This window comes from Scomber japonicus, chromosome 17, assembly GCF_027409825.1.
Source record: "Scomber japonicus isolate fScoJap1 chromosome 17, fScoJap1.pri, whole genome shotgun sequence".
NCBI lineage: Eukaryota > Metazoa > Chordata > Actinopteri > Scombriformes > Scombridae > Scomber > Scomber japonicus.
Window position 1 is genome coordinate 5,401,160 of NC_070594.1, and position 17,198 is coordinate 5,418,357.

General features: G+C 41.2%; 2 protein-coding genes across 2 annotated transcripts in view; both read left to right on the forward strand.

Annotated features, from left to right (window-relative positions):
* Positions 1–1,725, forward strand: part of angel2 (angel homolog 2 (Drosophila)) — a 4,989-nt gene extending 3,264 nt beyond the window's left edge. The window contains exons 7-8 of the mRNA XM_053337558.1: positions 159–292; positions 1,335–1,725. Of these exons, the coding sequence (XP_053193533.1) occupies positions 159–292; positions 1,335–1,477 (277 nt within the window). The 3' untranslated portion in view covers positions 1,478–1,725. The remainder of the gene's footprint in view (positions 1–158; positions 293–1,334) is intronic.
* Positions 1,726–8,058: 6,333 nt separating this feature from the next.
* On the forward strand, positions 8,059–16,204 carry LOC128377498 (NACHT, LRR and PYD domains-containing protein 3-like). Its single transcript, XM_053337451.1, has 10 exons — positions 8,059–8,100; positions 9,180–9,437; positions 10,581–11,596; positions 11,688–11,861; positions 12,106–12,279; positions 12,700–12,873; positions 13,468–13,641; positions 15,030–15,203; positions 15,335–15,338; positions 15,680–16,204. Exons 1-10 carry the CDS (start codon positions 8,059–8,061, stop codon positions 16,202–16,204), a joined length of 2,715 nt encoding a protein of 904 aa, XP_053193426.1.
* Positions 16,205–17,198: the final 994 nt, after the last annotated feature.

Consider the following 17,198-nt stretch of genomic DNA (forward strand, 5'->3'; position numbering starts at 1 on the left):
AAAGTGTTTTTTTATAGAAGTTTTGAGAAGTTTATACCAACACACACACTCTAAACCTGTGTGCATGTGCGTGTGTGTGTGTGTGTGTGTGTGTGTGTGTGTGTGTGTGTGTGTGTGTGTGTGTGTGTGTGTGTGTGTGTGTGTGTGTGTGTGTGTAGAGCGAGGATCGAGCACAGTCTGAAGCTTCAGTCGTCCTACCAGCACTGCCTGCCACCTGACGGGAGACCTGAGATCACTACCTGCCACTCCCGCACCGCCATGACGGTGGATTACATCCTGTACACTCCTACTGGTACACACACACACACACACACACATACACACAAACACACACAAACACACACACACACACACACTGAAATCTAACCCTAACCCTAACACTTCAATCAGTCTTTATTTATGTAGTTTGAGTGATTGTGCTCTAGGCAGTCTCTATTCTGGGACTGCACTACCACTTCTGTCCACATGGGGGCGCCAGAATCAACACACAATGAAAGCTCCTCCCAGTAACTTTCAATCTAACACTGTACAGCAGGAAGTGATGAACAAGTTTCTATATTTATTATAAGAAATAAACACTGTGGAATTAATTCACATTAAAAAATATATATATTTAATCTGTGGGTCCAGTCTGAGAAAGAGAAAGATCTTGTGTCAATGAACCTTCTTGTCGTCCTCCTGGGTCAAATCAACTCCATCTGTTTTTACTGTTCATTCTTTTCTGCGTCCTCCCTTCCTTCCTCCCTCCTTTCCTTCCTTCCTCCCTTCGTTCCTCCCTTCCTCCTTTCCTTCCTTCCTCCCTTCCTCCTTTCCTTCCTTCCTCCCTCCCTCCTTTCCTTCCTTCCTCCCTCCCTCCTTTCCTTCCTTCCTCCCTCCCTCCTTTCCTTCCTTCTTCCTCCCTTCCTCCTTCCTTCCTTCCTCCCTCCCTCCTTTCCTTCCTTCCTCCCTTCGTTCCTCCCTTCTTCCTTTCCTTCCTTCTTCCTCCTTTCCTTCCTTCCTTCCTTCTTTCCTCCCTCCCTCCCTCCCTCCTTTCCTTCCTTCCTTGACTTGAGGACAACAAAAGGATTAATAACTAGTTTCATACAGGTTAATAATGTCGTTCAAAGTGCTTCACAGTTGATTGATAAGCTGATAAGAAGACAGAACAAGTGAAGACTGAGAAGAATATAAAAGAAAAGAAAGAAATTACAAAGAAAGAAAGAAAAAAAATGAGACCAATGAAACAGACTCCTGACGTTCAGGCCGACTCGAGTCTCCATATCTCCTCCATACCTTCTGTTTTACTTCCTCTCTTATCTTTTATCTCCTTCCCTTCTTCTTCTTCTTCTCATCAGAATTAGTCGGGCGGGGCTTGCAGCTGCTCGGCCGGCTCTCATTGGTCGGCCAGTCGGAGCTGGAGGAAGTCAACGGTTTGCCCAATCACCAGCACTCGTCCGACCACCTTCCTCTCCTCGCTCGCTTCCGGTACCGACGCTGACCTGACCCCAGGAGTCGCCACGGCAACGCGGGACAAGCCAGCCAATCGGGAAGATCTGAGTGCGGCTCAGGGAAGGACGGCGTGATGACGACGTCTAGAGATCGAGTTAAAGACTGAATACTTGTGTCGGATGTTTTACGTCAGCGGGAAACTTCAAAGGTGCTGAAGCTGAATTTACACACATATCAAACTCTGTTAACCCTTTACTGGGCAAATAATTATATTTGGTAACTTCCTTCCTTCCTTCCTTCCTTTCCTTCCTTCCTTCCTCCCTGCCTTCTTTCTTCCCTTCCTCTTTTCCTTTCTCCCTCCCTCGTTCCTTATTTCCTCCGTCCTTCCTTCCTTTTCTTCCTTCCATATGTCCTTCCTCCCTCCCTCCTTCTCTCCTCCCTTCCTTCTTTCCTTCCTCCATCCCCCTTTTTTCTTCCTTCCTTCCTTCTTTCTTCCCTTCCTCCCTGCCTTCTTTCTTCCCTTCCTCTTTTCCTTTCTCCCTCCCTTGTTCCTTATTTCCTCCGTCCTTCCTTCCATATGTCCTTCTTTCCTCCCTCCTTCTCTCCTCCCTTCCTTCTTTCCTTCCTCCATCCCCCTTTCTTCTTCCTTCCTTCCTTCCTTGTTTCTTCCCTTCCTCCCTCCCTCCTTCTCTCTTCCTTTTCTCCCCCCTACCTTCCTTCCTTCCTTCTTAACCCTTTATAGGACACTCATTGAAAGAAAGGGAGGAAGGAAGGAAGGAAGGATATTTTGGGATATTTACAGAAGTCACCAAATATAATTATTTGCTCAATAAAGGGTTAAATGTCGTTAAAAAACCATCAGCATGAAGATAAAAGGCAGCAAAACAAACGGTAACACCATTAATGATCATTTATTACCAATACTAATATTTAATCTGAATGATTTTAAAGAGAAGAGAACATGGAGGTTTTATTTGTATATAACGTTTACTTTCTTCTCGCTGCCTTCTGTCAGCGTGGGAATAAATGAAGGGATGAATTTTAAACTCTTTTTTAAAAAACTTGAAGTTAAAAAAAGGCTGCTGATGAAGACGATGTGGTCATGATGAAGAGGCGAAGCAGCCGCCATCATGTCCACGTATTCACTGAATGAACTCTTTTGAACGGTCGTACCAGCTCAGTCGGGGCATTATGATCTTATTATCTTTTAAAAATGCTTCAAGCAACCCTCGTCTGTTTGTATCATGATCACTGAAACTTTTATCCTCTCTGATAAAATACATCAAACCCACTTTAACCTTCCTGTCGTCCTCCAGGGTCAGATTCACCCCGTCTGTTTTGACTGTTCCTTCTTTCCTCCCTTCCTTCCGTCTGTACTTCCTCCATCCCCCTTTCTTCCCTCCTTCTTTCCTTCCCTCCTTCCTTCCTTTCCTTCCTCCCTTCCCCTGTCCTTCTTTCCTTCCTTCCTTCCCTTCCTTGCTTCTTTCCTCCTTACTTTCCATCCTTCCTTCTTCCTTCCTCCCTCCTTTCCTTCCTTCTTCTTCCCTTTCTTCCTTCCTTCCTCCCTCCTTTCCTTCCTTCTTCCTTCCTTCCTTTCCTTCGTCCCTTCCTCTTTTCCTTTCTCCCTCCCTCCCTCCCTCCCTCCCTCCCTCCTCCTTCCTTCCTTTTTTCTTTTCTCCCTCCCTCCCTCCTACCTTTGTTCCTTCCTTCCTTCTTCCTCCCTTCCTTCCTTGACTCGAGGACAACAGGAGGGTTAAAAAGATGAGAAGAAGAGAGAGAGAGAGAGTTAGAGATGAGAACAAAGCTGTGAATCTGAGCAATAAAACATGATTTTCTGATAGTTTCACAGCAGTTACGTCCACACACACACACACACACACACACACACACACACACACATAGACACACACACCGGCAGGAAGGCGCCAGTGCTGAATTCGGCATGAACTCAACCTTTAATATAACCTCGGTGTATGAACTGTAATAAAACATCACCAGACTACATTTATTCATCTTGTAAAACCACTAATAGATAAATGACATCATCACTTTTCATCCTGCAAACGGCTGTAAGCATCTTTCTTTCACTTCACTTTAAAACAAATACACACATTAGTTCAGACTTCCTCCTATAATGTGAAGTGATGGTGCAGTTTCTATTCTGGGAGTGCACTACCACTTCTGTCCACAGGGGGCGCCAGAATCAACACACAATAAAAGCTCCTCCCAGTAACTTTCAATCAAACACTGTACAGCAGGAAGTGATGGAAACGTTTCTATATTTATTATAAGAAATAAACACTGTGGAATTAATTCACATTTTAAAAAGGATATATTTCATCTGTGGATCCAGTCTGAGAAAGTTCATCTTTTGTCGACTAATAACTGTCAAAATAAAAGAAATGTTGTTTAAAAAAAGAGAAAAAAAGAAAAGTGGATTAAAACGTGTTCATCTCATTCACCACCTGTTATGATTTGTACATATTCAGTAAATAACAACGAGGCCTGGATATATTTTTTTAAGCCTTTTTGGGGAAGTGTTGTTGAGTGTTTGACAGTTTACAAGTTTGTAAATAAAGAACTTTGTGTTTTTACAGTTTTTTGTGGTTTCATTTTGTTTTCTGAACATTTCTGAGTAAAAACTAGAACGAGCAGTTTGATGGAAGACGAGGATAAAGTTCTAGTTTTGGTTTAATGTGTCTCCTCTACTGTACTCAGCTCTGTCTGCTGTGTGTTTTAACTCTGCAGTAACTTAACATATCTTTATTTTACAGCTTTGCTTCTAGTCGGCTTGTTTTCAGTGACAGGATGAAAGTAGATGAGTGGAGGCTGCTGATTGTTCTAACTATAAGCTTTATCAAAAAGGAAGCCTACTCTTAAATGTAGAGAGGGTGTCTGCCCCCCGGACCCAATCTGTCTGCTCCTCCTATGAGCCGACAGCTGACAGCATGCAGTTTTGTCTTTTTACCACTAGATGGCGCCAAAGCGTCCATCAATGAAGAGTAATACTCCACATTTAAATCAATCAATCTTTATTTGTATAGCGCCAAATCACAACAGAGTCATCTCAAGGCACTTTACACATAGAGCAGGTCTAAACCGAACTCTTCAGATTTAACTTTAAAGAGACCCAACATTCCCACATGAGCAACAGTGGCAAGAAAAAACTCCCTTTTAACAGGAAGAACCCTCAGACCGGTTGGGAAGGAGAGGAGAGGAGAGAGAAGAACAATGAAGGTCCGGGACTGGAATCTGTCATCCGGACGTCTACAGGCCCAGATTACCTGTGAGACGAGAAAGCACAGACAACTCCGGGCAGTAGATACTAGATACATTATAACTGTACTGATCAATAATCAATAATTATTCTTATAGATGATAATGAGTTTATAGAGAAGGGTTTGTCCAGTTAATGATATTAAAGCTAAAGATGTTTTACAGTGGATGAATCGATCAGACTGATTAGTTGATGTTAATGTTTGTCAGTGATTCATCAACAGAGTGTTTGTGTGTTCACATGAGGAAGTTTATCATCATGCAGAAGAACTCTTTCAGGGGATATTTGCATCAGCCGTCGCTGCTACCATCAAACACAGGGGAACAGTGGGGACACTTTTTAGAACAGGTTATCTTCAACCTACACTTCACCCTCAGGCTGCTGACACACAGTAACAGTAACACAGCTTGTTATGACTAGAGGAACTAGAAGCATTTCACCATAAACCTTATCACAACACTTTCATGTCTAAATAATACTTTAATATATTTACTCTGAGACTCAGTCCAACCAGTCAGACTGCATACTTTGATTGAAAGTAGTGAAGAGATAAAGGTGTGTCGGTTGCCTGTGTTACATTCTGTGTGGTGTTTGGCGGTTTCCTTGTTTTTCCTTTTTCTTGTCACCAGGTACCACCCTCCTCCCTCTGCTTAACACAGCTGTGGCACATCAGGGCTGGCGTTTAAGAACCCATGGAAAGCTGGTGCCGGGGCAGTTGGCCTTCCGGTAGCGCGCCGATCGGAGCTGTGTGCGCGTGTCTAGTGTTTAGTGTTTCTGTCCAGAGGCGTGATTTGACTGCCTCATCATCATTCATAAATCGGCTTCCCTTATTAGGGAGCTTATTTTGGGTTTGGCCGTTAATAAAGCACTGCCTTGCAGTTAACTGATCTCTGGTGCCTTATTAGTATTGTAGCCTCCTGGCAGACGTGTAAGCAACAGACAGTGTTATTGCTCAAACTCGCTTATTAATAAAACGGAACTGGCCACTGCTGTAGGCCGTGACCACGCCAACAAAGCAGCATAAACCGATCTCTATCTTTCCAGCTCCCGCTTGCAGCCTCGCTCAGACACACACAACTTCCTCTCATGTTCGCACCCCGCCCCCTACCTGCGCGTACACTTCTCAACATGTAATTAACACATTAACATCACCTTAACTCATAATAGTAACAGGTCGTTACAGTATACTTTTTGTTAAATTGTTTTGCTCGTTACTTCCCTCACTCCTATGTCTTATCGGGGTCGTAACATCTGCTTTTCCACACAGAGCTGCAGAGTTCATGAGACAGAGTTCAGTAAGTGGAGTTTGATTTCATGGTTTTCTCTAGTTTGTGGGAAATGAATCACTAATTATTCCAGCTGGATAAAGTAATTTATAATGAATGTGTTGTTGTTGGATGGAGTTTCTTTAGACCACGTTTTGGGTTTTTTTTGATAGCTCTCTTTATTGATTTTTTCCCCCAATCAAACAATCAAAATGTTGGTCATCAAAATTAACCCACCCCTCCCTCAACCTCTAGCACCTAGACTAAAAAGAACAAATAATATAAAAGTAAGACGTTGACTGAAGACAACAGCCCTTGCCTATCGTGTACATCATAAGCACTAAACGTAGCAATTGTGAAAAATAAGTAAGTGGCAAAAACTGGACATACAAAGTGTAGGAAACCAGATAAAAGACACGCACACACAGAAAAAAAACTACTGCATCAAGAAAAACACCAAAGTTAAGACAACTACAAGAAACAAGCAAACATACCTACAAACCAAAAAACACGTAGATTATCTCAAGGCCAACATTTTTATGAATCCATGTAACCATTATAGCCTTAAATTAGGGAGGAGAACTCGTTTGGTGTCGAAGAGATGAAACAAAACCAAAAGGGTTTCCAAATTTGATCAAACTTTGTAAACCACGTTTTATAGATGTCAGTTAAATGTGTTAAATATCATGAATGTATGTAACGTTCAGCTTCTCTTCACATGAACGTCATGATGATTATTTTTTCTAACAGCACACAGTTAAACACTGAGAAACCATCAATACAACAAATATAGAACAACATCCATGAACTGTGGTCATGTAGTGAGTCTTCCTTCGTGTCCCGCCTCCTCTACAGGTGGAGCTTTGACTATCAGGAAACAACTCACCTGTGATAAAAACTCTTTGTGACAGCCGTGGAGTGGAGAGTCTTTGTCTTCAGCAGTTTGGACTGTTAACTGTAAGTTTGCTTTGTTTCATACTTTAACTTTGTCTTTAGTAACTTCAGCCTTTCTGTTTCTTGCTGTCTGATGTTTTTATTTAATCACAAAGTTTGAAGAGCTCTCATGTTGGAGGATAAATCTACATGTTGTTAAATGATTGATTTACTGGAATCAAACATGAATCATAAATGATAAGAATAATAATCCTCCTTTTACACAGCAGAGGTTAGTGTCATGGTAGCAGCTGAAATATAAGCGTGTCTCTACTCAGGTGAGAAATTCAGCTAAATAACAGAGACACAGTATTGTTTTACAGTCCAGCTGCCTTTAATAAATCACTAAAGTGTATCAAACAGGCTCCCTGAGCTCTGCAGCAAGAGAGGAGCACATTAAACAGCTCACACTAACACTTCTCTATCTGCAGACCTGCTTCCTGTAACATGATCTTTAACAGCTCCATATATGGTCTCATGTCAAGCTAACTGTCCATGCTATGAGCTGTGAGCCATTCAACCTAAAACTTCCACTGAACAGCTTCCTCAATAGTTTAAATGTTTCTCCCGTCAGGCAGCATCTGCACTGTAGATTATTAGACTTGTTTCAAGGTTCTTCATTTGTCTCAGTAAAGTATTCAGTCTGTTTTTCAGCTCAAAATGAGCAGAAACGAGTCTGAAAAGTGGATTCAAAGAGATTAAAGACGCCACAGCTCATAAACTCTTAAATGGAGGCCACTTTAGAGACAAATAATCCAGTTTCAAGCATCTTCAACTTGAATTTCTGACAGTTCATTTCTTATATGAAACCAAACAGGCTTAAATCTGATGTTAAAACTAGTTTTAAGGTTGGATGATGTTTGATAGTTGATATATTTTGATGCTAGATTAATGAAAAGTTGTTTAGGAGGTTTCTGTGCACTGTGGGAAAAGAGGATGTTGAGGTGAACAGAGCCGGGGAGTCCCAGAGTTCAGACAAACTGATTTAGAGAAGCAGTTACAGACAAACGTTCACTTCTTTATCATCTTTTTATTGTTTTACTCAGGCAGAGGAAGTTCAGGGGGACAACATGTAGAAATACAGAACAAGTGTGTAATGGAGGTGGAAAACAAGAACCCAGACAACTAGACCAGCAGCCTGGACAAAGAGAAAAAATGGCCTCATCCAGCGAGGAGCCCAACAGCTCCGACATACAGGTCAGTGTGCTCCAATCTATCAATAAACAACTGGATGGTGCTTCTACCAGGAGATTAACGTCACTGTGTGCTGAGCTCAACACTTTGACTACTTTGTACTTACATTTTGCTTTAACTCGTGGGTGTAAGATTTGGGTTTGGAAGGTTGCTGGATTGTCCAAACATCACAGAACTCAAAATGACTTCACTGCACTCAAAATGTCAAATATAACTTCTTGCCTTTCTGATCATATATGGTTTTAATCATTGACTTCAGATTTGCCTTTACCAGAGATGGAAAAAAGAGGCTATCATCTTTAAGCAGCTCTGTTGTCACACTGTAAACATTACATCCTGCTGATTTTACAGGACTTTCAGGTTGTTTCTGAGTCTACAAAGTCGACATCAATCATGACAAATCATCTGTCCTGCACAATAACATAACATAACGTCCAAATGATGCACATCAGGCTCCTTCATTTCCATGTATCTGTGTTAGCACCACCTGCTGGATGTTTGTTAAACTCTCCTCTAAGTTCCAACACTTACAAAATACCATCTGATGCATTCAATTTAGCAGTTATACACACACATACTGTATGTTCATATAGCTTAAAGTAACTGACACAAAGCAGAGTATTTATGGCACCACTATTAACACAAGTGTCCATCATTTAAAATGTAAATCTTTTAGATCAAAGACAAATGACTAAAGCAAATGATGGAGGAGATTCATTCATATAATATATTTAAATAAGACAAGAAAAAAAGACCAAACATGAAGAGACCAATAACACATGAAATAATGATGGTCCAGCTGTTTCTCCCAGCCCACCTTCCCAGAAGAGTGGAAGCTATTTTAGCTACAAAAGGGGACCAACTCCATATTAATGCCTACGGATTTAGAATAGGATGTCATAAAAGCTCCTGTTGTCATAATGGGCAGGTCCCAATACTTTTGTCCATATAGTTTAGATCAGATAACCTGCTTTTCCAGTTCCATCTTTTTAATAATATTAATCAATACTTCAGTTTTTATAATGTAGTAAAATTCACTTTGTAATTGTTAATTAAATAAATATTTTTGTCATTACTTTTAGATCTTAGCACCACAAAAGGTGGTGATACCTACAGAGGTCCTCTTGGAGTGTTTGGAGGATTTGGGATCTGAGCAATTAAAAAAATTCCAGTGGTACCTGTGTCAGCGGGGAGTACTTGAAGGCTTCAAATCAATCCCTAAGAGTCACCTGGAGAAAGCAGACAGAATGGACACACTGGATCTGATGTTCAAGAGCTACTGTATAAAGACCATTAAAGTGACCAGAATGATTTTAGGGAAGATCAATCAGAATGATCTGGTGGAACATTTGTCCCACCTCCCAGAACCTAAAGGTAATACATGGAAAGAAGATAGAAGAGAGATGGGGGGTGGGACATGATAACTGTTAAATATGTGGATAAAGGTGTGCATTGTAAGAAACTGGAGGGACTCATGGTGTTGCACTTGGTTGCTCACATGAAAAGTGACAGAAATAGCTGTGCAATACATTTTGAAAACTAAGTTTGAGAAAGAAGTTTCTCTCCTCCAAAAACCTGAGCAACTACTGTGTAAAATAAATTTATAGATTGTCAGTTTAAGAACCATCCAACAAAAGTTGTGATATAGGAAAGGTGTGGTATTGACATTTCTGTCAATTGTTGTTTTTCATTCAGAGATTCTTGTTGCGTGCCAGTGCAAACTCAAGTCTAACCTACAGAAGAAGTTCCAGTGTCTGTTTGAGGGGATCGCTAAAGCAGGAAACCCAACCCTTCTGAATCAGATCTACACACCGCTCTACATCACAGAGGGAGGGACTGCAGAGGTCAATGATGAACATGAGGTCAGACAGATTGAAACAGCATCCAGGAAACCAGACACACCAGAAACAACAATCAGGCATGAAGACATCTTTAAAGCCTCACCTGGAAGAGATGAACCAATCAGAACAGTGATGACAAAGGGAGTGGCTGGCATTGGGAAAACCGTCTTAACACAGAAGTTCACTCTGGACTGGGCTGAAGACAAAGCCAACCAGGACATACACTTCACATTTCCATTCACTTTCAGAGAACTGAATGTGGTGAAAGAGAAAAAGTACAGCTTGGTGGAACTTGTTCATCACTTCTTTACTGAAACCAAAGAAGCAGGAATCTGCAGGTTTGAAGAGTTCCAGGTTGTGTTCATCTTTGACGGTCTGGATGAGTGTCGACTTCCTCTGGACTTCCACAACACTAAGATCCTGACTGATGTTACAGAGTCCACCTCAGTGGATGTGCTGCTGACAAACCTCATCAGGGGGAAACTGCTTCCCTCTGCTCGCCTCTGGATAACCACACGACCTGCAGCAGCCAGTCAGATCCCTCCTGAGTATGTCGGCATGGTGACAGAGGTCAGAGGGTTCACTGACCCACAGAAGAAGGAGTACTTCAGGAAGAGATTCAGAGATGAGAAGCAGGCCAGCACCATCATCTCCCACATCAAGACATCACAAAGCCTCTACATCATGTGCCACATCCCAGTCTTCTGCTGGATCACTGCTACAGTTCTGGAGAATGTGTTGAAAAGCAGAGAAGGAAGAGAGCTGCCCAAGACCCTGACTGAGATGTATCTCCGCTTCATGGTGCTTCAATGCAAAGTGAAGAACATCAAGTATGATGGGAAAGCTCACACAGATCCACACTGGAGTCCAGAGAGCAGGAAGATGATTGAGTCTCTGGGAAAACTGGCTTTTGAGCAGCTGCAGAAAGGCAACCTGATCTTCTATGAATCAGACCTGAGAGAGTGTGGCATCGATATCAGAGCAGCCTCAATGTGCTCAGGAGTGTTCACACAGATCTTTAAAAAGGAGGACTGTGGGATGTTTTCAGAAACTGTGTTCTGTTTCGTTCATCTGAGTGTTCAGGAGTTTCTGGCTGCTCTTCATGTCCATCTGACATTCATCAAGTCTGGAGTCAATCTGCTGGCACAAAAAACATCCTGGTTGTCAAAAGTCTTTAAAAGCAAATCTGAGCCTGAATCAACATGTTTCTACCAGAGTGCTGTGGACAAGGCCTTAAAGAGTCCAAATGGACACCTGGACTTGTTCCTCCGCTTCCTCCTGGGTCTTTCACTGCAGACCAATCAGACTCTCCTACGAGGTCTAATGACACAGACAGGAAGAAGCTCACAGACCAATCAGGAAACAGTCGAGTACATCAAGAAGAAGATCAGTAAGAATCTGTCTGCAGAGAGAAGCATCAATCTGTTCCACTGTCTGAATGAACTGAATGATCGTTCTCTAATGGAGGAGATCCAACAGTCCCTGAGATCAGGAAGTCTCTCCACAGATGAACTGTCTCCTGCCCAGTGGTCAGCTCTGATCTTCATCTTACTGTCATCAGAAGAAGATCTGGACGTGTTTGACCTGAAGAAATACTCTGCTTCAGAGAAGGCTCTTCTGAGGCTGCTGCCAGTGGTCAAAGCCTCCAACAAAGCTCTGTAAGTACACACAGATAGATTATTTTAATATCCTGCTGTCTTTTCAAAATGGCAGAAAAATAAATAAGTTCTTATTGTTTTTCCTCTCCAGGCTGAGTGCCTGTAACCTCTCAGAGAGAAGCTGTGCAGCTCTGTCCTCAGTTCTCAGCTCCCAGTCCTCTAGTCTGAGAGGGCTGGACCTGAGTAACAACAACCTGCAGGATTCAGGAGTGAAGCAGCTTTCTGCTGGACTGGAGAGTCCACACTGTGAACTGGAAACTCTCAGGTCTTTGATTCAGCTTTGTATACGGCGCACATATATGAACTCTGGCTGAGATAGTGAAACTGACCTATGCTTTACATGTCTACTTATTTTTGATTCTGTCATTTAATCATGTTTGCAACATATTTAGAATAGAACAACAAAGATTTAAAGTAATGTTGAGAAGAGATGTTTTTTTTCACCAAATGTCAAGAATCACATTTTTAACAAAGTTTATTTATTGTCTTGTTTATTATTGTCTCTCCAGGCTGAGTGCCTGTAACCTCTCAGAGAGAAGCTGTGCAGCTCTGTCCTCAGTTCTCAGCTCCCAGTCCTCTAGTCTGAGAGAGGTGGACCTGAGTAACAACAACCTGCAGGATTCAGGAGTGAAGCAGCTTTCTGCTGGACTGGAGAGTCCACACTGTACGCTGGGAACTCTCAGGTCAGATCAAGTCACATTTTGTCTTTGAGATATTCTTCTAAATTATGAAGTTCTGCTTCTCCAGTGTCAGGATTTCTGACTCACAGAAGATTTCCAACAGAATTGTATTATTCACAGGAAATAAAATGTTTGAAATTTCCAGTTTATCTTTCTTGGATTCAGCTTTGTACAATCCACAGCACATATATAAGAACTGTGGCTGAGATAGAGAAACTGATATTTGCTGTGACATTGTGATTTAAAACATTACTTGTATGTTGAACATTTGATTATCTTTAACTGATACATGTTTAGAATAGAACAACAAACATTTAAACCAGTGTTGAGAAAATAATTTATATCCACCATCAACAAGAATCAAGAATCGTAATTTTAATTCTCACAAAAAAATCTTTATTGTCTTCATTATTGTATCTCCAGACTGAGCGGCTGTGACCTCTCAGAGGGAAGCTGTGCAGCTCTGTCCTCAGTTCTCAGCTCCCAGTCCTCTAGTCTGAGAGATCTGGACCTGAATTACAACAGCCTGCAGGATTCAGGAGTGAAGCAGCTGTCTGTTGGACTGGAGAGTCCACACTGTACACTGGAAACTCTCAGGTCAGATCATGTTATACTTTATTTGTGAGATTTGTTTTCTAAACAGTACATTTGTGCCTCTCGATTATCAGCCAGATTTTATTTTTCACAGGAAAAGAAAATGTTTGAATTTTCCAGTTTATCTTTCTCTTATTCAGCTTTACTTTACAGAACACTTATGAAGTCTGCATGAGACAGAGAAACTAACCTTTGCTTTGATATTTTGATTTTTAAGAATCACAGGTCTGTTGATTATTGATTCATTCATATTTAACGGTCACATCTGCAACATTTTTGGAATAGAACAACAAAGATTTAAGCCTGTGTTGACAAGAGAATTTATAGTCAGTGTCACAAACAGTCTCGAATCAACATTTTAAAAGAAGATTATTTACTTTCTTCCTCATTATTGTATCTCCAGACTGGCTGACTGTGACTTCATAGGAAAGAACATATTTGAATTTTCCAGTTTATTTTTCCTTGACTGAGCTTCATAGACTTTACAGCACACATATATGAACTGAGAAAGAGAAACTGCTCTTTGCTTTGATATCATGTGAGTTTAATAATTACGTGTCTGTCACAGAGTATGTCCTATTTAACTTGTCTTTCCAGGCTGAGTGGCTGTGACCTCTCAGAGAGAAGCTGTGTAGCTCTGTCCTCAGTTCTCAGCTCCCAGTCCTCTAGTCTGAGAGATCTGGACCTGAGTAAGAACAAACTGCAGGATTTAGGAGTGAAGCAGCTTTCTGCTGGACTGGAGAGTCCACACTGTACGCTGGAAACTCTCAGGTCAGGATTCATCAACATGTTCAACAGATGAATATTTAAAATATGAATTATTTCAGAACACAAACATTAAACCTGGAAGAAGAAGAAGAAGATTACTAATTGAACATTTCAAAGTCTAATTTCTTGCCTGCTTATTGAGGCCTGATACTCAACAAGTTCAGTGTCACTTTTATGTTTTGAGACAATACATCAAGTAATAAAATAAGGAATATGGGTAAGTTCTGACATGAAAACAGCATTTATGTTGTCCTCCTTTTACACCTCCAATAACAATCATGTCTTTAAAAAGGCTCCATCACAGCAACCAACGGTTCCACTCAATGAATCTGAGTTCCATCTTCAGAGCTGTGGGTGTTCGGTTCCCTCTGAAGCTGTAGATGTTCTCCTCATATGTCCACCAGGCTCTCCGTGTGTTGTGTATGAGAAAAGCAATCTATATTAACCAGATACCGTGGAACATTTTTAACAATACTGCAGCTACAATAATGAGTTCTTTACTTATTTTTTGTTTAAAATTATTTGTCTCACATCATACATACTGATAATGTTCTTAGACCAATGTATGATCCTGTTTGTACTTCAAATTTTCCTGAGGAAAAATTGCTGCAAATACCTTTGTGTGCCTGTGTGAACCACACTGAGCATGGAGACAAGAAAGAAGAGCAAAGAATTATCTGAGGATTTCAGAACCAAAATTGTGCAAAAACATGAACAATCTCAAGGCTACAAGTCCATCTCCAGAGATCTGAATGTTCCTGTGTCCACTGTGTGCAACATTATCAAGAATTTCCAGCCTATGGCACTGCTGACACAAAGGCATAAAAGAGTTAGACTAAAAAAAAAGGTGTAAAAGAGTTACACAACAAAGCCAAATTAGCAGAGCTGTTAAATTGAGAGTTCCCCAGATTTCTTCTAAATGTGTGTAAAAACTGTTGGAGCTGCACAGCCAAGTATTCACAGGGTTCCTTGAGCAGCAGTTTCAGGCTAAAGAGCAGACTAGGCTGTCTGGTGGAGACTTTGATGACCCTCTGTGAAGTCACATTTTATATCAGGAGGCTCCTTGATTTTGTGGAAAAAAACCTGAAAAGTTGACACAGCACTGTGATAAAAGTGTGTCTTTATTCTTCTTTTTGGCAAAAGTTTCACTCTTCATTAACACATTAGAATGTTTTGAACATTTGGATCTCAATGACGAGGTAAAAACATGCTGCTAAATCTTCCCTCAGCTGCTAACTTTTCCCATGTGGCCGAATGCTCAACTTTCTGGAGCTCCCTCATTCACTTCATCTTTTAATGAGTTAGTTTGGACACAGTTTGTTGTTGTATGTGACTGCACACAGCAGTACTCTCACACTGTGTGACATGTGTGTTGTTTTGTGTGTTTGCAGCCTGTCAGCATGTCTGATCACAGAGGAAGGCTGTGCTTCTCTGGCCTCAGCTCTGTGCCTCAACCCCTCCCATCTGAGAAAGCTGGACCTGAGCTACAATCATCCTGGAGACTCAGGAGAGAAGATGCTCTCTGCTGAACTTGAGGATCCACACTGGAGACTGGACACTCTCAGGTATGAACAGACAATGTGTGATAAGAGAAGGAAGAGCTGGAAACATTTTCTCTGTCAGAGCTGATCACAGATCTCAACTGAATCTTTGACATTTTCTACTTTCTAACTGATGTTTCCTGTAAATGTTTCAGAAGTGTGAATAGTAGATTCAGATTGGATCAAAGTGCATGAAAGCCCAACCCCACATTAGAACAGAATAATAAAACAGTAGACTAGAGCCATGTAACGTCCATGTTAGCATGCTGAAAGAGAACATGCTGTTCTGACCCCCCTCCTCCTTTCAGCTTGCAGCCTGCTGGAGTCCGATGGTTGACACGAGGTCCAAAGAAGTGTAAGTGTGCTTTTTTATTTCATTCATCAAACTGTGACATTGCTCATTGACATCCTACTGATGATGAAGATGATGTCATCATCAATAACTGCAGCTGTATTGTGTCTCGTTCTCTCCATCAGATTTCTGTGAACTGGAACTGGATCCAAACACAGTGAACGGATACCTCAAACTGTCTGACAACAACAGGAAGGTGACATATGTGATGAGGGATCAGTCATATCCTGATCATTCAGACAGATTTGATGCCTGGCCTCAGCTGCTGTGTAGAAATGATCTGACTGGTCGCTGTTACTGGGAGGTCGAGTGGAGAGGATGGGTTGATATATCAGTGAGTTACAGAGGAATCAGCAGGAAAGGATACAGAGATGACAGCAAGTTTGGGAGGAATGGTCAGTCCTGGTGTCTGAACTGCTCTGATGTTAATGGTTACTCTGTCCGGCACAATAAGAGAAAAATATCCATCTTCCCCTACTACTCTTCCTCCTCATCTGTCTCTAGGAGAGTAGCAGTGTTTGTGGACTGTCCTACTGGCACTCTGTCCTTCTACAGAGTCTCCTCTGACACACTGATCCACCTCTACACCTTCAACACCACATTTACTGAACCTCTGTGTGCTGGGTTTGGGCTCTGGTATTCTGGTTGCTCAGTGTCTCTGTGTCATCTGTAGGAAGGAGAGTCTCCTCCTGTCAGAGAAACGTTCTCATGTTATTTAGTACCAACCTGATGTCTCACTGGTTGTTTGTAAATAGAGTTTCTAAAGCCAACATGGTTTCCACATGACTGACAGTTAATTAGTCAGTCACATATATCCACATTTAAGAAGCTGTAAAACAGAAGCTGATTTTCTCAGAGCAGATATCTCAGTCTGTCAGAGGACTGTTTGGAGGTTCGGAGGTCGTGGCTTTGATTCTTATGAGTCTCAGTCAATTTTCAAGTCCAACACTCAAAGTGAAACTCAGAAACTCTCAGAGAGAAAACCACCACCAAAGTTTACTGAAACGTCAAGTTGTGACCAAGCTTTTGGGTGTTGGAAGAGTTTTGCCACTAACTATAACATACATAAGTATCTGCTGACCTATAGAGGAACTTTGTTCTTTCTCCTCTTATTTGATTTTTTGGCTTCTTGTTCAATGACTTGTTTTTTTTAATCATATTGTGGATTCAGAAACCAACATGTTTTTATGTGTGTCTCTACTGGATGTGCATGTACAGCTGTCAGCCAACATGATGATTCATCCATTCATCAACCCATAGTTTTGTCTCTTTAATTTGTCAGGAAATAGTGTAAATAGTGTGAAATGCTGGTTGTAATCGGACAGAGTCAAAGGCAGCGTCTTTAAATGTCTCATTTTGTCTGAACTAAAGTCCAGAATCTCAAATATTCAGTTTATTATCATGTCAGACAAAGAAAAGCTTTAAAATGACTAAAATGATGATGAAGTGCTGATTTAGTGTTGATGGATAATCAATGAATGGACTAATAGTTGCAGCTCTGGCTGTATGTGAACAGAATGGAGGACAAACAGGTGATAGTTCAGTGCTTTACTAAATATCCACAATAAAAACCTCATTTACAGGATAACTCATCTGTTTCTAATCTTTTCACATGTTTCTTATTTGCTGTTTTTGTGTTTTTACAAAGTAAAGTTGATCATTTGTAT